This window comes from Volvox carteri (assembly GCF_000143455.1).
Source record: "Volvox carteri f. nagariensis unplaced genomic scaffold VOLCAscaffold_1, whole genome shotgun sequence".
In the NCBI taxonomy this organism is placed as follows: domain Eukaryota; kingdom Viridiplantae; phylum Chlorophyta; class Chlorophyceae; order Chlamydomonadales; family Volvocaceae; genus Volvox; species Volvox carteri.
Genome location: NW_003307545.1, coordinates 3,921,782 through 3,942,073, shown reverse-complemented (window position 1 = coordinate 3,942,073; position 20,292 = coordinate 3,921,782). Strand labels below are relative to the sequence as shown.

At 56.0% G+C, this 20,292-nt stretch overlaps 3 protein-coding genes across 3 annotated transcripts; 2 read left to right on the top strand and 1 right to left on the bottom strand.

Moving 5' to 3' along the window:
• Nucleotides 1–30: 30 nt before the first annotated feature.
• VOLCADRAFT_102812 (uncharacterized protein) lies at nt 31–3,760 on the bottom strand (the record flags this gene model as incomplete). Its single annotated transcript, XM_002945819.1, has 9 exons — nt 3,560–3,760; nt 3,358–3,460; nt 2,938–3,053; nt 2,440–2,592; nt 2,000–2,168; nt 1,461–1,715; nt 1,078–1,299; nt 244–305; nt 31–168 (listed from the first exon to the last, which is right to left on the bottom strand). Exons 1-9 carry the CDS (start codon nt 3,605–3,607, stop codon nt 31–33), a joined length of 1,266 nt encoding a protein of 421 aa, XP_002945865.1. The 5' UTR covers nt 3,608–3,760.
• A 341-nt stretch (nt 3,761–4,101) lies between these two features.
• Nucleotides 4,102–9,115, top strand: VOLCADRAFT_115791 (uncharacterized protein; the record flags this gene model as incomplete). The annotated part of the gene is made up of 10 exons (XM_002946169.1): nt 4,102–4,158; nt 4,226–4,404; nt 4,850–5,045; nt 5,229–5,390; nt 5,636–5,791; nt 5,917–6,052; nt 6,301–6,404; nt 6,661–6,829; nt 7,203–8,264; nt 8,688–9,115. 10 exons carry the CDS (start codon nt 4,102–4,104, stop codon nt 9,113–9,115), a joined length of 2,649 nt encoding a protein of 882 aa, XP_002946215.1.
• Nucleotides 9,116–12,095: 2,980 nt separating this feature from the next.
• Nucleotides 12,096–17,343, top strand: VOLCADRAFT_86256 (uncharacterized protein; the record flags this gene model as incomplete). The annotated part of the gene is made up of 9 exons (XM_002946168.1): nt 12,096–12,235; nt 12,647–12,842; nt 13,057–13,218; nt 13,818–13,973; nt 14,099–14,234; nt 14,481–14,584; nt 15,160–15,328; nt 15,726–16,679; nt 16,898–17,343. The coding sequence occupies 9 exons, from the start codon at nt 12,096–12,098 to the stop codon at nt 17,341–17,343; spliced, it is 2,463 nt and encodes an 820-aa protein (XP_002946214.1).
• Between the last annotated feature and the right edge of the window lie 2,949 nt (nt 17,344–20,292).

The window sequence follows — 20,292 nt, the reverse complement described above, 5'->3', positions numbered from 1 at the left end:
CAGGGGCAACTTTCTGCTGCTGCCGCTGCCTTAGCTCCCAACGCTTAGAGTGCTCGCTCCCATAGAGCCGACGCGGGATATGGTCGACGCCAATGGCGGCGCGCCTGCAGTGACCGACACAACACTGCCGCTGCTGATTCCCATAGGCGGGGCATCGGGCCATGCCACCTGACGCACCGGGTCCGCCGGCCGATTGGCCACGAGCCCGGTACTTGTTGCAGTGGGCGAGGGGACCAAGGGGACCGTCGGGGCGGCGGTGCCAGGCCGGCTGCGGTAGCCGAACCTGAAGGCGTTGGCGCCTTTAGCTGCGAAGGCAGCAGTGGAAATATGTTGGAAGGCTTGCGTAGGTGTGGCCGTTGGTTGGAACGGATGAATGGGTAGGTGTGGCCGTTGGTTGGAACGGATGGATGGGTAGGTGTGGCCGTTGGTTGGAACGGATAAATGGGTAGGTGTGGCCGTTGGTTGGAACGGATGAATGGGTAGGTGTGGCCGTTGGTTGAAACGGATGAATGGGTAGGTGTGGCCGTTGGTTGGAACGGATGAATGGGTAGGTGTGACCGTTGGTTGGAACGGATGAATGGGTAGGTGCGGCCGTTGGTTGGAACGGATGCATGGGTAGGTGTGGCCGTTGGTTGAAACGGATGAATGGGTAGGTGTGGCCGTTGGTTGGAACGGATGCATCGGTGGAGAGAAATGATAATGTGGCGTGGTCCCAAACGAGCGTAAAAAGGGCGCGAAAGCGTAAGGTCAAAAGAAGGCGCCGAAAGCACGGAAGGCGCGGCATGGGCATTGCGTCGTTAGATAAATACTGGACACGGCCGTAAGAGTCATAAACCGAAGGGGCAAAATGGGACAGGGCCACCCCTGCTTAGCTGAGCGCTTGCACACATAACTCGTCGCAATTTCACCTGCGGGCATGTTTTTCCCTCCTCATCTACTCATACCCGATCACCCTCACATTCCCGCACCTATAGGAGAAAACACACACGCGCGCGCACAAGCCCCACCAAACAACCCCACGCCTTGCCCAGTAACCCAAATTGCACGTCATTCCCGAAAGCGTCCCTGCCCGCTTACTGTGATCTTTGGACGGCGCAGCCTGCGGCTGCAGCAGCCGCGGCCAGATGCCCCCCCCCGTGCCCTCGAGTGCAGGGGGCAGTATTCGCGGATCCGTTTCCTGAAGCACCGAAACCGAAGGCCCAAGGAAGCCCGGCGGCCGCAGCTCTGGTAACCCGAAGCCGGCAGGCCGCAGAGCCTCTGCGGGTACACCTGCCGAGTAAACCTCCGCAGCAGTAAAGCCTGCATGGCGGGCGACAAAAGGGCGGGTGCGAGACTTTGGCAGTTGGTAACAAAGTGCGTGAAAATGTAAGCTGAAACGCGGAGGGAGGCCATGGCAAAGGCTGCCAGTGGTCATGGTGCTAGAAACCCGTACAGTACTGTAAAACTGGCCACACATTCACCTGCTCTCGCCAGGTCCCAAGCGTTGTCCAGACCACCCGCCACCATGTCAGCTGCTGAGTAACCAGCCGCCTTCAGCTTCTGGACACCCCGGAAGCCCTGCAGGTCAGGCGGCAGGCGCATCAGGCCACCGAAGCCCGCCACCAGGTCACTAACGCTGAGGCCGGCTGCTCGCAGGCGAGCGGGCTCATGGGGCGCCACCTCGCTCACATCACTGGCCTTAAAGCCCTGCCGCAGGAGCTCACGTTCGTGGTACCCTACAAGCGGCAACATCCAGAGATTCTAGTTAAAAAAACCGCTAGAAAGGGATGGAAACGTGCTTTCCTGAGTTGCTTACAGCCCAGCATGTTACGTGGGCGACATATACTTCGTTAGCTGAATCCGAGGCCACATCTTACGCAGAACCTTTCATACGAGCACGGCTTGTCCTGCACTTTGGGCGAACAGGCAAACCCATATCTCCATGTCCCGGGGTCGTTCAAGGCGCCCGGTCGTCTTTCCGGCCTGTGCGCCCACCACCAATTCCGTCCTCTGCGCTTACCCAGCTCCTGCAGCTGCTTAGCGCCTAACCCCTTTGCCCGCATCACCGCCAGCGCAGGCACCGGATACAGCAGCGTGCGGTCCACCGCCGAATACTCATGAGCCGCGGCAGCCGCCCACAGCGTCTGCTTGATGTTGATCTGGTTGACGTTCATATCCGCAGGGAGGACCTAAGGCCAGACAAGGTTGGTGATCAATGTGTGACGTGGAACGAACGTTGCGCCATGCTGGGGGAGTTTCTATGTACAGCGTGCAAGATTGTGGGCCTTGTGTGGGATTATGTTTCACCGGTTACGGCTCACATATTAGTGTTTTCCTGATCTGGGTCAGGCATTGCGAGTTGGTGCGGTTTAGGAGTCTAATTAATTGTTCGACAAAAGTGGGGATAATCGAGCATAGGTTGGGCGTGTGTTCATGCGGCCGCCATGAATACATACTCGCCTTTTTGTTTGCGGTGTGTAGAATGTTACGCAGCTGCACGAGCTCCGGAGGGGAAAGCAGCTCCGTGCCCCGGTACAGGTCCTCTAGAACTATGCGCTTCTGTTTGTTGATCAGCTCATCGATGGAGCTGAATAGCAGGAACCATACCTCAGCCTGTAAGGAAAAGAAGTGAGGGTAGATTATAGGCGAGAATGACCAACGGTGGAAGCAACTGTCGTTATTCGCAACCACAAGGAGGAGCGGGTTGCTGGGGTATGGTGCTCTGGTGTCAATAATGGTCTTTGCCGCCATTGGGTGGGATTTGAGGAGGTAAACTGAGGGAGGGGCACGTGGGTACCAGGCTAAGGACGGGAATCAACTTGCAAGCAAGATGAAGCAAAACACCTTCCTAGGAACATCGCCTGATCCTCATACGCTGCTGCGTACAGGTCCAATCGCTACCATACGCTGCTGCCTGCGTTGGCACCCCTACCGATTGCCGTCTGCACCACCACCCACCATCCTTGTCTTTGGTTTCCTCGACTTTTTCTTTGCGTCCTTTGTGTTGGGTTCTGGCTTTGCAACCTTGACCTTCCGTCGTCTTTTCCCCCTCATGGCCGCTTTCGCGGCAGCAGCTGAAGGCGTAATGTAACAACCGCGGGCGGGCGGTAAGTCGGGATGCCGCGGGAAGAAGATGGGGTGTTAATGGAACAGTATCATCGCCAGTGTTCACGATATGGGCTTCTACGCCCGCAAGATACAGATGACATGGGCCCCTTGGGCACATTCGGCTTCGGACCCTCCTGAATAGCCACGTTAAAACTACACCCAAGCAACAAAGATGTTCGCATGGCACTCCAGGTTCGTAAACGTAAGGGTTTTTTACGGATTCGTGAGTATATAAACGAGAGGGCAGTCGAGCTCACACGGGGCACGCACCTGCTCGTGCTGCCTCAAGTTCCTTCATATAGGCAGAATTCCATTCAACCATAAATTTACGCAAAAGGCTGGCAATTGTATTGGCCCGCTTTTGCAAGCGTTCCTTGAATTGACGAAGGATAGGCATACAAGCAAAAGACAATGTACAATACCAGCAGAGTTAGCAATAGATTCAACATAGCAGAGAACATGAGGCGTTTACCTTCTTTGCCTTCTCAAGTGCCTCCTTCTCTATTTGGGACGCGTCCATTGCAGCTCAACTGCAAAGAATAAGGGTTTATCCCCTACATAGATCTAAGCACACTAGGAACGACCAGAGGCATTGCTGTCTGAACCTCCGAAAGCCAAAACACTGTTATAGAAGAACACCCAACACAGCAATAAACTGGACACGATATTAAGTTGACTTTGGCAATCCTATTTCCATGTTTTCCTTCGTTTGGGCCTGGCGCTCTGGTACGAAACCGAACTACCGTACAGCTTCACTGAACTGCTCTATCTGACCCGAACAGGGCCTATTTTGTCCCTTAGCCCTTTTTGTGTTGTGATTTGCAGTTTCTGACTGTGCATGAGTTTGGCTTGGTAGTTGCGTCTACTTTTTTAAACACTTCTGACTCGGTTCCGAGCGCCGGTCTGTCCTTTTTGTAATACCACAGTCCATATACGAACCAGTCCGGCCATTTTTGGCTTGCACTTGCTAAAGGCCCCTTTGGGGGCCCAGGGCCAAGGGCAGAGATAACCAGAATGGACACCCCTATTCCGTTTCCTGCTGAACTGCGTCCTTATCGGACTTCTTTTGATGTGAGTTTGTTCGTGCGTCATTTTTTCTGTCACCTTGAATGATGCGACTGCTTCCACGTCCATGCAGTTATACTTGGACGCAAAACTTCGGCAGTTCGGGACTATCCTGCTTCGACTAATCGGTAATGGATTATCGCCTGATCAAGTTAGGAGTGTAATTGATGAAGCGATGATAGCTATGCAGCAGCTTGAGGCTGCAGCTGCGCCACAGCGCCCCTTGCGGCTGGTTATACGGCACGACTGCCAGTGAGTGTACCTTGCGGGGCCCATGGGCGGTATGGTCGGGCATGGAGCTGGTAGTCCACGGGTTCGCGGCTCTAAATGCCCCGTCGTTACTGACTAAGCCCAAGCAGGCCTCTAATGATATGCACGCACCGCACCGGCGGGAGTAGCACCTCCTACATCCCGGCGACCAACAGCGTTGCATGCCTAGCGCCAGCTCAGGTTCCATCCTCGCTCTTGCCAACCGGCTAAAGCACACAAAATGCGCCGGTGGCTATGGTTCACCGCGTACGACCGAGGCTTAAGGAACCCGAAAATGTGCCCCATTTCATGTTGTCCGGTTGGTTACGCAGCTTTTATCCCTCGCTCCTTACCTACCCCATAACAGACACCGTTGCCATCGCCATTCATCCCGGGCCTTGCACTATGCGGCTCGCCTCCTTTTCCAATGCTCCACTGACCCACTCAGGTCGACGGGTTGCGGTGACCAGACCTGTGTCCTGTGCCAGTACAACCCCAGTCGCCTCTGCACCCGGAATGTAAAATCCAAGTATTTGATCGACGACTACCTCAAGGCGAAGTGCGGCGCACAGCTGCGAGTTGAGCTGGTGGACGATACTGGCGCATGTCACACCGAGGGCCTACCGGCGGGGGTGAGGCTCGAGGTAGGTTCACGGACATTTGCACCCGTTCGCGCCTTTGAGTATGCTGCGTGATTGCAGGGCATGTAGATTTGCCCTTATTTGCTACGGGTTGCATGCTATCCTTCACGTCTTGTACATCATGCGAGACGGGAGAGGTGTTTGCTTCAAGCGTGGGTAACGTCTTGCTGCGATAATGGTTTGCAGCTGCACATGCTCAACGGCGAAAAGTACAAGGAGCTGTGCCCTGACAACACGTTATTGTCTACCAACACCTTAAAGAGCTGCGTCATCAACTACCACACGAAGGCACTGCTCAAGCGCGACGGCATGTCTGACACCGACCTGCAGGTGTTCTTGCCGCTGGAGGTGAGGCGCAGCATAGTTTGGTGTAAAACCCTCGCCTTCCTGACGCGTACACAACAACCAAAACCACCCGCCGAATGGTTTTCGTAGCGTTGCTCTCGCCCTTTGAACTGCCATGTCGAAAGTCGCTATTATTTGGCTAAAAAATTGGATTTGCTTGGATGTTTTTCAGCTTGGCTTGACGTCCTTTTTACGCGGCTGCCTTGCCAATGCTGCAACTCCCTCCCCTTGCTGGGCTTCTCCATCAGCACGGCACCGCCAAGCTGTCGGACCTGGCCCTGACCACCAGTAGCGAGGCGCTGCTGAGCGGCAAGGCGCCCACCTTCCGGTTGCTGGTGTGGGCTGTGAAGGAGGACGGGGAGCCGGTGCCCTACGTTACTTACGTCGTGTCAGAGAGCTTCGTGGTGCGTCCTACCTGCAATTGCGCATGTGTTACTGTGGGAGGGTTGGAGAACGTCGGACATTGGCTGCTTGACGAGCTGGCCAGCCCGCGTTGCTTGCTGATGACTGCCCCATCCGCATCTTCCAGGTGGCCACTAAGCGCGTCAAGGGTGCCATCAAGTCGGACATTCCCTCCGTCATGGACGGCATTTCGAAGCTTGTGCATATCGGCAAGGCCACGGTGGAAAAGCTCAATGATCTGCGGATGGCCTTTCAGGAGGAAGGTGAACAGTTTGGGGGGGAAAGTCGGACAGCTGAGAGAGCGCGGCGCCAACAGGGGACGTCGGCTGCTAGGTCACAAGGTCTCGGGCATGGGTGTAGTGGCTGATCAGGCTGTCCGTTGCTGCCCCTGTAGCATTGCAGTCGCACACAGTGCGAGGAGACAACTGTTAGCTGGAGAGCCCGCCTCCCTGATTGGAAAGCGGCTTCCCGTTCAGCTGTGACACGTTGCGGTTTCCCGGACTGCATGCAGGCTTTGACTTCAAGCTGCCTGAGGATCTCGTCAAGGTGGAGAAGGTCGGCCAGTTCCGGAAGCTGGTGGACTTGAGCGAGAACAACAACGAGCTGAAGAACAGGGTGAGGTGGAAGGCGGAGCACCGAAGTTGTTGGAAAGGGTTGGCATGGGCCCGTGGCTCCAAAACCCTGCCATTCCGGGCCTTTGTTGCGCTATGGTCATGGCGCTGCTTACTCGCTTCCCTTACCATTTGCTTACACCAGGGGAGCGTAGTGTTCCCACCGCGTCTGGCCGGTATGGATAGACGTCGCGTAAGCTTTCCTTACCACGGCTTGCGTTTCCTTGTACCTATCCGCCCTATATGACCGGCCCCCGCAGCTACGCCACGTCCTTAAGCTCTCCCCGGAGAAGTGGGAGGAGGTGTGCCAGCACGCTATGAGCGCTGTATCGCCTGACTTCCGCAACCGAGTTTGGTGGTACGTGCCATTGAGCCTGGGGCTGCTGTACCAGTGCAAGAACGGAGCTGTCCAGCTGGACAACCCCATAGGTACGACATCTGACGCCGCAGGCTGTGCCACAGCCGAGGACATTTTGGTGATAGTGTACCTTTTCCTTTTGAGCGAGAGGATGAAAAATTTTTAAATGATGTGTTTTTATGATATCTATTTCAGACAGCATTCGGCTGGCCCTTGTGCCCCGGGCTCATATGGAGCCCGTTACACCTTCGGAGAGTAACACAACTCACACACACCTTGTTATAATTGGCTTCAAAGGGGTTAGAAAGGTCCTGCCGGGCCTCTATGATGGGTTGTTTAAGCTTTCTATGATAGTGATGGCAGCGTGCTGGTGGGAAAAGCGGATTTCCTGACTTGCAAGCTGACCACTTTCCCATCCCTCCTTCCGCACATGACCTGCATCAGGCGTTGTCAAGGCAGGCCAAGGTCCGGATGTTCCAACCCAGATTATCCAGCTGCAGCAGCTCAGCCCGGCGGACTTCAGCGCGATTCCGCGACTGAAGAACTCTGCCGTCCAGAACTGGTACATGACCAACCACCCCAACTGGGCCATCTTTAGCGAAAACGAGGAGGCTGTGCCCCCGGCTACCCCCCCTGGACCTGGCCCTGCCGTGGCAGCCGCCGCTGGCGCCGGGCCCTCTAACGGGGGCGCGGCAGGCGTGCCACTGATGCCGTTGGGGCCAAACTTGGCGGGAGTGATGCCGGCGGCCCCGTACGGTATCCCCGGTGGGCCTCCGTCGCCGGTACTCGGTGGCTTGACGGTAGCCGGCGGCGGCGGTGGTGGTGCCGGTTATGCGGGAGGTATGTACGGTCAGCGAGGTGTCACATACGGCCAGCCCGAAGCTGGCGCTTATGTCGGGCTGGCGGAGATGCCCATGCAGATTGCAGGGATGAGCCAACTTCCCGTGCAGGCGCCGGGTGGTGGCCACCGTATCAATAATTCCACACCCTTTGTACTGCAACAGCAGCCGCAATCGCAGCGACAACGGCAATTGTCGCAACAGCAGCAGCCCTCAGTGAAGGTGCAGCCGGCAATCAGCCAGCAGCGCACGGGACCAACCGTGGCGCCGTCAGTTCAGGATCTTGGCGGCGGTAACGTGCCACCGGCCGTCAACGGAGCGGGCAGCGGCACCAGCAGCGGCCTCGTGGGTGGTCAACAGGCGGTGGGGGTAATGGGCGCCGCGACGATTCATCACCCGCCTGCTGCCGGCGGGTCGGGAAGCGCCACGAGCAGCGGAGCGACGCGCTCACCGTTTGCGGCGGACGCCATGATGATGAACATCGCGGACGCGTTCCCAAGGTTCCATCATATGCCGCCGAATGGGGCCGGCGGCGGCGGCCAGCTTGCAGCGCAAGATCTAAATGGTGCGAGAAGTGTGCAAGGTGGTGTGAAGGGGGTATCGGACGTCCGACACGATGCCACGGAAAGAATGCGGCGTGCTCGTGCCGGGAATGGAGTTGTTAAAGGTTAGGGGATCTGGAGGTGGCCCAGCCCCGCCTCCGTGTGCACCTTGGGCTATCCCCGCCTTCCAAGGGAAAATAGAGACGCTTCAAGCTTTTTTTGCCAATATGGTTCGGAGGTCTTCTTCTTGCCGCGGTTTCGATCGGCCGCGTACTTTTCACCGTGGAACATTGTGATGTCCGCTATGCAGGCAAGCTGTTTGCGTTGCGACCTTTTGAAGCATGGCTCCAGCATCACCCCGCCTACCGGAGACGTCCTGCAGCATTAGCCATAATAGTCCGTGCCCATCAATCGTTCACATGTTTGGTGGGCCCATGTGCAAATGCTAACGCACAAAACTAGTTTGCTTGTATTCCCACAGGGATGGGTGTCTTCTTCCGGTCCCGATCTGAAATCCGCTTAATGCTTGCCCTATACGCTGTTTGCAGATCTCCACGCGCCTACCGGCCACCATTTGGGCGACGGTGGTCACGGCCAGCAAGCCGGCTCTATGTTCAGCCTGGACATGCTCAAGACGGACGATCTGATGGGGAATGGCCTCACGTTGCTGACAGGCAACGACACCTTCCGCTCCAACGACTGGATCCAGCAGCTGCATGGGATAGGCGGCCAGCAGAGCCAGCTCGGAGGCATCAATTCCTACACGATGATCGACGTAGCGCCGCCTCACGAGGCTGGCGACGCTGCTGGTGATACTCCAGGGGATGGTGACGGTAGTGCCGGTGGTGCCCCTGGTGCCGGGCTCACAGGGGCCCAAGGCGACGTTGGTAGCGGTCTAGTCGGACTGGAGTCCGAGCGGCTCCGAAGCATAACCCTAGACTACGAGAAGGTCATTGCGGACCACAGGGGGGCCTGAGGCTGCAACCCATTCGCAGGATGCGAAGGAGAGTGTGCATAATTAAACGGGAGTGCGAAGAACAGGGACGAACTGAAGGCGGGGTTAGCCTTTCGGTGTGGGGGATTGAAGCAGCTTTCCAACAGCCGCTGCCATACCTCGTTCTCGGCCATGGGCTCGTTTGGGGCTTCGTGGTTCAACGGACCATGGAAATCACGTGCTTTTCATGTTGCAACTGGCTGCGCACGAGCTGTTGGAAGGGCATAATTGGGGGGTAGGTATATATGCGGAGGTCCTGCCAGGTAGCAGGTGTCAGCCTGCCAGGTAGGCAATTTAAATGATGAGCGGACGGAGGTTGGGAGGCAGAAAGGCTCGAGCAAAGAAGGCAAGGGGTAAGGAATGTGTGATGAGTCAGCATGTGTTTCATGGCCGAGAGGTACGTGAGGGTGTTCCTTCGGCGCGTATGTCAGCAGCGTTGTTGGTGTGCTTGTGCGCATATGTACAAAAGTAAATTGCTCCGCATGTTTTGTGTCCCAAGCAAGAGCTTCGTGGGCGGCGCTCGAACACCACGGCCCCGGTATTGACGTTGCTTGTCCTATATGCACATGTGTATGTTGTTCCGTCCGATCGTAAGGTGACCACCACCCTATCTTATACGTGTTCCACCTTGAGCAGCGAGTTGCTGTTGAACCTCCTTTCCTGCCTTATTGCCTTACACGGTATGATCTGCATGTGCAAGGCAATGTTGCGTTGAGTTAGATTGTTGAGGCTCGAGTGGTGTGGCGAGTCGCCCTACAGCTCTGCATGCGCCTTTCCTCTCGATAGGTTGCATGGGGTTGCTGCGGGCCCTGGGGAGCTTCTGGGCCTTAGTCCTCCATGACAAACCGCTTGTACAGATTCCCGCGCGGCGCCACTCCATGAATGGCGGCAAACCATTTTTTGCGTCTGTCTGTCTGCCGGCGTGCTTCTGTTTTCTAGTCATGCATGGGACCACCGCGGCGTGGGACCCGTTCCGTATATCTTGGTATGTTGGATGAAATAACATGTTTAGCGCTTCTGTCGCTGTGGACGGGTAGTAGAGGCAGGAGAGGAGGAAAAGGGGCGCATGCCTTCTAAGGCGGTGTCCATCATTCGTAGAACGATGGGGATGAGGTCCTATGGGATGGACTCAGATTTGTCCAACCTTGTCGTGGCATTAAACCACTTGGGACTCTAATAGCATCACACCTGCGGGGAAGTCGTGGCCGTGCAAACAGGTGAATCCGGCCGTGCCTCTTTTCACGATGGGCCACAGGGAAACTGCATTTGGGCGATAACAAATTTAATCCATGTGTATGTCAGGTGGACGACTGGCCGTGGATAGCTGAAGTGAACGACTGAAAAGTGAGGGCCACAGCGCAACGCCGGGCGACGTCGTGAGGTTCACGTTTCCCCTGGCAGACGCACCTTGGGTCTGTGGACACACGACAGGGGAACTGTTTTGCCTTAAGCATTTCGTCCTTTTCAGCCTCGCGTTCCATTCATAAGCTGGGACCGACTGTCGCTTGAAAATTTAAATATCGTACACCACAATTTGCAACGAGCGACTCGAACTCACGGATATGATATCAATGTAAATGTACACTTTGGCAAACTTTTGCATTCTACTCAGATAAGGGTTACAGTTTCTTTCCCCCTGCGCAGTTGAGTAGCTGTTTACCCTGAAGATAGGCCCGTTGTAGCTTCGTCGCAGGATAATGCACGAAGGCAATCGCGAGATAAGCAATGCTCTTCTCCATAGGACAAGACTCACGGTCACACGGTCTGGTGTTAGTACAACGCGCAAGTCATGCAATCCTCAAGTCCCACCGTATGCGTGCTAAGGGTGATAGCTTAGTTCAGGACTAGAGCATCGAGCCTGAGGACATGCCATGAACCTGGAGTTCGCTGTCCGGCGGTCGCAACCTTTGAAAGTGATGCCGCCGCTGGATAATAAGAACGAGCCTTACGTACTAAATAATTTATATTTCTATTATTGATTTCATCTGGATGTGCCTGGTCCAGAGATTGCATGTCATGTATCCTAAAGTTCGTGACCATTTCTCCGTGATTTTGTACTGTGGTACAAACGTTCGCGGCTTGCTCTGGAACAGCGACGGAGGAGGACACAGGCATTTCCTTCGAAAAACATAGGACATTTCCTTAGTCCTTACGTACGCTGGACGGACACCAAGCACGCATGCAAGTGGAATACCGTCCAGGGCGTTGTATGATACATTTCACAAACACTTTATGCGAGAAATTTCTGCCTCTTATTCTCCGTCACATATGACACGATAAGCTCTATTTACCTCGCCTCATGGCCCTGCTTCGCAATAGCTAAATTGTGAAAGATCTATGCCCGTTATGGTCGTTACCCTAGTTCGCTTCATTACCTAACATGCGAAACACGCTGCACGGAATGCGATGCATTTAAGTTTTATATGCCCGGACTGATCACTCTGACATACAAGTGTGGATCGGTTCCCGGTCCTTAGTCCGGGGCCCGAAAACCGGGCTGCCGTGCAGGTTCAACGAACTGCTCTACCTAATCGAAAGAAGACCAATTTGCCTGCAGCCACAAGAGTCGCAACTTGAAGTTAATGTCTGAAGCTGCGTATAACATTATGGAAACGGACGTCGCATAGTTCTGAGTTGGCCGGTCCATCCAGCCAAACTCTTACCCATCTTCCTAGTACAGCGTACGTTTTTCTTCGCTCGATAGAATTGCAAGGCCTCACTTGAGGCTGTGTTTGAGTTTCCTGAAAGAAGTCGTCTATAAGCAGGATGGACGTCCATGTTCCACTTCCTGCTGAACTGCGGCCATATCGAGCTATCCTGGACGTGAGCTCAATCGTGCGCCACTCCTTTTCGGTCACCTTATCTGCATCCTAAGCCTGTCTATATCTTTATGCAGGTATATTTGGACACCAAACTGCGCCAGTTCGGGAGTATGCTACTTCGACGATTAAGTAATTCCACTATGCCTGAACAAATTCGTCATACCTGCACGCCCGACAATATGAGGAATTTGATAGACGAAGTGATAGCATCTATGCATCAGCAAGAGGCCGCAGCTGCCCCACAGCGCTCGTTGCGGCTCGTTATACGGCACGACTGCCAGTAAGTGTACCAGGCGTCACGGATGGCCACTGGGAATCAAGCAGTTCGGCAAAGGGGCTGGCAAATCCACTCCTTGAAACCCGCATAGATCGTCGCGTTGGTGCTGAGTGAGCAATGTCAGAGTCTTCCCTGCGTTGCACGTCCCATACCAGCCACGAAAGGGGGTCGGTGGCACGGAGCTTCCGGTCGCACAGCCCCAGCAGCTTTGTCGCGGATCAACATGTTCGTACGCACCACCAGGGGCGAATGGCTGGCGCCAGTGCGAACACGCAGCTCTGAGGAACCCCCTACAAGGGCTTCGAGTGCTATGCGGCCAGAAAACCTAAATGAAATGCGGTCCAGCAACGCATGTGTCGCCTTATGTTCGACGACGCCTCGCCTCCTTTTCCAATGCTCCACTGACCCACTCAGGTCGACGGGTTGCGGTGACCAGACCTGTGTCCTGTGCCAGTACAACCCCAGTCGCCTCTGCACCCGGAATGTAAAATCCAAGTATTTGATCGACGACTACCTCAAGGCGAAGTGCGGCGCACAGCTGCGAGTTGAGCTGGTGGACGATACTGGCGCATGTCACACCGACGGGCTACCTGCCGGGATGAAGCTCGAGGTGGGTTTTGGCCGGACACGGACACGGACATGTGCGCGCATTTGCGAATGCTGCGTGATTGCAGGGCATGTATATTTGCCCTTGTTAGGTTGGTGGCCCTTAGCCAATGCAATATTTTTTCGAATGCGTAGTGGGAAGTGGACTTTCACCCCTCCTGGGAACCCCTCAGTTGCTCACCCACCCACCCACCCACCCACCTATCTACCGATCGAAGCTCCGCATTCTCAATGGCGAAAAGTACAAGGAGCTCTGCTCGGACAAAGCGTTACCGTCGATCAGCGACATAAAGAGCTGCGTCATCAACTACCACACGAAGGCACTGCTCAAGCGTGACGGCATGTCTGACACCGACCTGGAGGTGTTCCTGCCGCTGGAGGTGAGGCGCAGCATAGTTTGGTGTAAAACCCTCGCCTTCCTGACGCGTACACAACAACCAAAACCACTCGCCGAATGGTTTTCGTGGCTTCGCTCTCGCTCTTTGAACTGCCGTGTCGTAAGTTGCTGTTATTGTTGTTGCTGTTACAGGGTGGTTAAGCTTCACCAGTGGCCTCCTTCCCTGCTCTCCCCTGCTAGAGGGGCACCCTAATCCTTTCACCCCATCCGTCTTCAAAGCGTATTCTCTGGTTTCGGCAACTCACCACCAGCATCCAGCCAAATCTAGCGTATCAACGGCGCCTCAATTAGGTTCCTGGTCAGCTCACATGTTGATTTTATCACGTCCTGCACCGTCCATAAGATCGGGGGCCAGCTCCCATTTCATCACCTCTCACACACCCGGGGTGTCGGCAGGCGGATTGGAACCCGACCACTCCGGGAGCAGAAGTCAGGCTTTAACCTCTGCTAGCCACCTGCCCGCTATTGTTTGGCTCAAAATTTGCATATGTTTGGATGTTTTTCAGCTTGGCTTGACTTCCTTTCTACGCGGCTGCCTTGCCAATGCTGCAACTCCCTCCCCTTGCTGGGCTTCTCCATCAGCACGGCACCGCCAAGCTGTCGGACCTGGCCCTGACCACCAGTAGCGAGGCGCTGCTGAGCGGCAAGGCGCCCACCTTCCGATTGCTGGTGTGGGCTGTGAAGGAGGACGGGGAGCCGGTGCCCCACGTTACTTACGTCGTGTCGGAGAGCTTCGTGGTGCGTCCTACCTGCAATTGCGCATGTGTTACTGTGGGAGGGTTGGAGAACGTCGGACATTGGCTGCTTGACGAGCTGGCCAGTCCGCGTTGCTTGCTGATGGCTGCCCCATCCGCATCTTCCAGGTGGCCACTAAGCGCGTCAAGGGTGCCATCAAGTCGGACATTCCCTCCGTCATGGACGGCATTTCAAAGCTTGTGCATATCGGCAAGGCCACGGTGGAAAAGCTCAATGATCTGCGGATGGCCTTCCAGGAGGAAGGTGAACAGTTGGGGGGGAAAGTCGGACAGCTGAGAGAGCGCGGCGCCAGCAGGGGACGTCGGCTGCTAGGTCACAAGGTCTGGGCATGGGTGTAGTGGCTGATCAGGCTGTCCGTTGCCGCCCCTGTAGCATTGCAGTCGCACACACTGCGAGGAGTCAACTGTTAGCTGGAGAGCCCGCCTCCCTGATTGGAAAGCGGCTTCCCGTTCAGCTGGGCCACGTTGCGGTTTCCCGAACTGCATGCAGGCTTCGACTTCAAGCTGCCTGAGGATCTCGTCAAGGTGGAGAAGGTCGGCCAGTTCCGGAAGCTGGTGGACTTGAGCGAGAACAACAACGAGCTGAAGAACAGGGTGAGGTGGAAGGCGGAGCTGCAGGATCGCGTTGACAACGCCATGAAACCTCTCTACGTTGATGCGATTCTGTGGCTGTGGTAGTATGGGCTCCGATAGCGTGGATTTCTCCCTGGGTAGTTGTGTGTTGGGATTGACGACTCCTTTCCCGCAGGAGTAGTACCAGAAGGGCTAAAGGGAAAGCGCCAGAAAGGGCCAAAGGGAGAGCGAGGAGGGAACAATCTGGACGGGGTCTTCAGTATGTGTATTACGGATCTTCGTCTGCCACGCCGCTCACGTAGGCTATGTTTTACGCCGGCTCAGGTCAGCCTTCAGGCGCTCCTTAAAAGGCGCAGGCGATGTGCCTGGCATTACCAGCGTTGCCTTGCCTTGTCAGTTGACACTCTCCTGGCGGGTGGGAGCCAGCTGCACTTGCCTTGCCTTGCATTGCATTGCGTCGAGGTGGATGACTGTTGTTGTGAGGGCTCTCACCTAGAGCTGCCTCGCTAACGTATTCCACCACGTACCGCTAACCGCACTGTATGGGGTTCGAGGGGATAATTTACTCCGTCGCTTTCGGCCATCGGCCCCCGCAGTTGCGCCTGATGCTCAAACTTTCCCCGGAGAAGTGGGATGAATTGTGCCAGCACGCTATGAGCGCTGTATCGCCTGACCCGCGCCAACGAGTTTGGTGGTACGTGCCATCAAGCCTGGGGCTGCTGTACCAGTGCAAGAACGGAGCTGTCGACCTGGATAACCCCATAGGTACGAACACCTCTCATCCCACACGATATGTAGCGCGCCACAGCCAAGGACCAAGGCGTTTTTGTTATCAAAGATTTCTTACTGACGAGGGTGTTGTGTTCTAGGGGACTATAGGATGCAGTTTTGGAGGCGTAGAGCTGTAACTGAGCCCCAGGTGGAGATGCAAGCGCACACCGCCACCGACCCACAACTCTTTGCGCGTAGCCAGGTTCGGCATTAGCTTGATGACCGACGGGCGTTAAGTTGTACACTGGATACCACTGGATAACTCCCGTCGCTCCAAGGTTTCGTTCGCATCACCATGGGAACCTCCGGATGCCTGGTGTTAACCTTCCGGGCTTTCTTGACCACCACCCGCCCAAGCCCCATCCCTCCTTCCGCACATGACCTGCATCAGGCGTTGTCAAGGCAGGCCAAGGTCCGGATGTTCCAACCCAGATTATCCAGCTGCAGCAGCTCAGCCCGGCGGACTTCAGCGCGATTCCGCGACTGAAGAACTCTGCCGTCCAGAACTGGTACATGACCAACCACCCCAACTGGGCCATCTTTAGCGAGAACGAGGAGGCTGTGCCCCCGGCTACCCCCCCTGGACCTGGCCCTGCCGTGGCAGCCGCCGCTGGCGCCGGGCCCTCTAACGGGGGCGCGGCAGGCGTGCCACTGATGCCGCTGGGGCCAAACTTGGCGGGAGTGATGCCGGCAGCAACGTACGGTATCCCCGGTAGGCCTCCGTCGCCGGTACTCGGTGGCTTGACGGTAGCCGGCGGCGGCGGTGGTGCCGGTTATGCGGGAGATATGTACGGTCAGCGAGGTGTCACATACGGCCACCCCGAAGCTGGCGCATGCGTCGGCCTGACTGGTGCGCAACTAGGGGGCACGGCCCAACTTCCCGTGCAGGCGCCGGGTGGTGGCCACCGTGTTGATAATTCCACGCCGTACACGCCGCGGCATTCGCAACGCCAACTGCTGGATCATCCGCGGCCGCCTCCTGGGGCCCCCCTCATGAAGATGATGCAGCCACCAGCCATGGGCCATTTACGTTCTGCGCTGGCGGCACCGGCCATGCATGATCTTGGCGGCGGTAACGTGCCACCGGCCGTCAACGGAGCGGGCAGCGGCACCAGCAGCGGCCTCGTGGGTGGTCAACAGGCGGTGGGGGTAATGGGCGCCGCGACGATTCATCACCCGCCTGCTGCCGGCGGGTCGGGAAGCGCCACGAGCAGCGGAGCGACGCGCTCACCGTTTGCGGCGGACGCCATGATGATGAACATCGCGGACGCGTTCCCAAGGTTCCATCATATGCCGCCGAATGGGGCCGGCGGCGGCGGCCAGCTTGCAGCGCAAGATCTAAATGGTAGGTGGTTATGGACACTTTTACTTTAGGCTTGCATGCGGGAAGTGAGAGTAAACAACTGAGGTAGGAAGGATTGAGCTGACCAAGTACAAATATATTTAGCAAGTCGAGGGATAGATAGCAAGCCGTAGGAATGCCTGCAGAGTCCAGCGTACTTACAACATCTCCGGCTGCTCTGGCCCTCTACGCGACAAGCACATCCCGCTCACTCCCTGCAGGTCCCCACGCGCCTACCGGGAACCATTTGGGCGACGGGGGTCACGGCCAGCAAGCCGGCTCTATGTTCAGCCTGGACATGCTCAAGACGGACGATCTGATGGGGAATGGCCTCACGTTGCTGACAGGCAACGACACCTTCCGCTCCAACGACTGGATCCAGCAGCTGCATGGGATCGGTGGCCAGCAGAGCCAGCTCGGAGGCATCAATTCCTACACGATGATCGACGTAGCGCCGCCTCACGAGGCTGGTGGAGCGCTGCTCAATGGCAACATGGCCGGAGCCCTATTGGGGAGGGGGGACGGCAATGGCGGTGGTGCTGGCGCCTGCTTTCCAGGGCCTTACGGCAGCGCCATGGGGGGTCTTATGGGCCCGGACCCTCAGCGGCACAGAGGCGTAAGGCTAAACTACGAGAGGGGCATGGGCAGCCATGCGGCGCGGGCGTGATGCGATGCTAAAAGCAGCCTCCGAGCAGGAGAGAAAAATGAGCGATTGAGGAGGGTGAAAAGAGGAGAATGATCGCACTGGCTGCTGGGTTTCTGTTTTCTTGCCGTACGCGGTGTTCGTGGTACGGCACCTGTGTTCGTGGCACGTTTGTATTATCCTTCATGCGAACATCGTAGTTCCATTCGCTTGCATGACGTCATCATGGCCGCCGTGATCGTCACCATGGTGATCATCGTGGCTGCCGTGCCGTACATGGGCACGCCTCTCTCTCAGTCGTCGCGAGCAGAGTGACCTCGCATGCGAAAAGCAAAGCGTCGCTGAGTGGGGCTAAGTGAGGCGCGGCGGAGTGTGAAGGCACGGCTGCATATTGTTTTCCCACGTAGCGCACCTCAGGGGGGTGTGCGCGTCACACATCCTTCCACGTCAAACTCGCAACCAATGTACAGATATAAATCCTTTCGTATCGCTGCATGCATACATGGGCCGAGTCACTTCTTGTTTACCTGTTTACCAGTTCGTTCCTGTTCATGACGGTATCGATTCGCCGGGATGTGGCCTTGCTCGCTCTATCCAGCGGCCAGGTGACTCGGGAAGACGGTATGCATCTAGAGATATGCGTGAGAGAAGACCGCAGGTACAGACGCAGGGCTGGAGAAGAGCCCTGGGCGCGTGGCTTCGAGCACGAGTGTGAATGAAGAACCCACCGTTGCGACGGCATTTGCTGTTGCCGCCGCTAGTCTACCGGCCTGCTCTGCTCTGCTGTCGCGCTGGCAGCGAGCGCTGAGACGCGCTGGTAGGGTGGGTCATGATCATGGAACTACACACAGCGGAAAGGTCTGCGTCCCAGTTGACGAACTAAGTACGACATTATGATCTGGTCGAGATGGAACGGGTTTCATTGATGCGTGGGGTAACCTCGGTCGGGCAGGGGAAAGCGCACGAGAAGAACGGTTGATGGACCAACTGGATTGTCGTGTGCGTACTGTTGTGCAGTGCTTCTAAGGAGCTGCGTGTGGACTGTAAACCGCAGACGGAAGTCCTCTTCAAAAAATATATGGCCTTAGGTTATCGCCTGGGGTCTGCGTGAGCAAATCCCCGAGGTTCCTCTTTTCTTCTTGCATTTTTTTGTATAGTGCGAGGCATGTATATGCGGCTAACGACGCAGTTCCGGAGGAGCTTCTCGGTTCGTGACTGACTGCGTATGGTTGAGGATTGGACTTTTGGAACCTTTGGCCCAGTGGGCACATGCAATGCAAGGCAGACCGGTGGTACTTTGAGGATGGCCGACCCAGCGACTGTCGTGGCGGGTGTTTGGACGCATTCGGACTCCGCTATCAGCTTGTCTGAGAAAGCACTTCGCCTTCGCCATGCTCAGGCGACGTCATCACATATGCTTTGGCGTTACATGTTGTACCGTCCATACCGGCCAGTAACATGACGAAGCTAAGGATTATTTTTGGGAAAGTGGGGATTCCATAAGAAGCTATTGTGCTGCTTGCGAATCCCCATGGAAGATATTCCATTCCTCTTACGATAGTTTACAAAACACGGGCAAGCGTCTCTGGGCAAGCGTCTCTCCGGCACTCTGGGCCCCCGCAAAGGCAGCTCAAGCGGGGATACCCTTCCTGGTGCTCCTCTGTTCCCCTCCTTGAGCCTCTGCTTGCGCCTTTGGTGTGTCCATCCCGACCTATACCAGCTTAAGGTGGTATCCAAACTGACCGGATCATCTGCATTTCCACAACCCTTGCACGTGCCTACACGCGCACCCACGACCCTGCATGAACTGCGGACTATGAGCTGGCTAGTAGTTCTTCGGAGCCTTTCCTTTTAGCGACCTTACAGGGATATACCCAACCCACCCACAGTGGTAAACGGATTGCAGGTGGTAGTGCAACCGGAGTGTTCTATGTTAGCTGGGAACAGAGGTGCATGACTTATGTCGGACTTTTGTTGTTAACTGTGCATTTCGTCCTATAATGGCGGGTCACGCCCCAGGAGATATGTAGCCTCAACTGCAGTATATATGCCCAAACTGCATTTTGTGAACTAGGCCGAACGTTGTCCTGGCCTGGTTGTTGTTTGCAAAAAACGCTCGCTCGGAGTTCATGCGCTACAAAGTCATGATGTATCTTCCAACACGATGAATTTCACATTCTCCCATCTCCCTCTAGTCAAAAAGGGAATTATCCACGACCGACGGGTATTATCGACCAACGGCCGCCGGAGAAGGCATTCTACGCATTCCCCGACCCCATCTTGCTCCTTCGCTCTCAGACAACTGCTCATCATCAGCGTATCCTGCATGCCCCTCATGAACTCCTGCTTGCTTGTACTGACAAAGTGTGACAATGCACATAAACCACGCTGCCTGTTGCCAGGGGCATAGCGGAACGGCTTTGAGGCAACCCATATGCTAAAAGCGCTAGCCGCCATTTTCGTCATTTTACAACAACCATCGCCACGGCAACGAAAGCTTTGCGATAGCAGCTGGATGAACCCACTGGACAGGGCGATTCCTCAGCATCCACCATGGGACGGCCGCCGCAGCGAGAAAGCAGAGTAGAAGCGCGGCATGCGTGAATGCTCGAAAGCTTGGCAGTATTACGGTTAAACAATCAAATTCGACACAGTTGTACACGGGCGCCACACCAAACAGGTTTTTACAAAGCACGGGATCTGTGCAAGGACGCGGCTGCCAGCCGTGCCACCACTTGAGCCTCCGAACACTCCGTATAAAGATGCCAGTCATGCAAACCAAGAGGTCCCCATCCACTCGCCTTCCATGCTCCCGCATAGACGCGCAGAGCGGAGAGCTCCGGTACTAATAAGGATTCCTGAAATGGCGATGCAAGCTCAATGGTGAATGTCCAGCATCGGAGTAGCGCAAACGTAAGCCATGTTGTATGGATAGCAGAAACGAGAACACGCTGCAGGCGAGGAAAGGTGGGA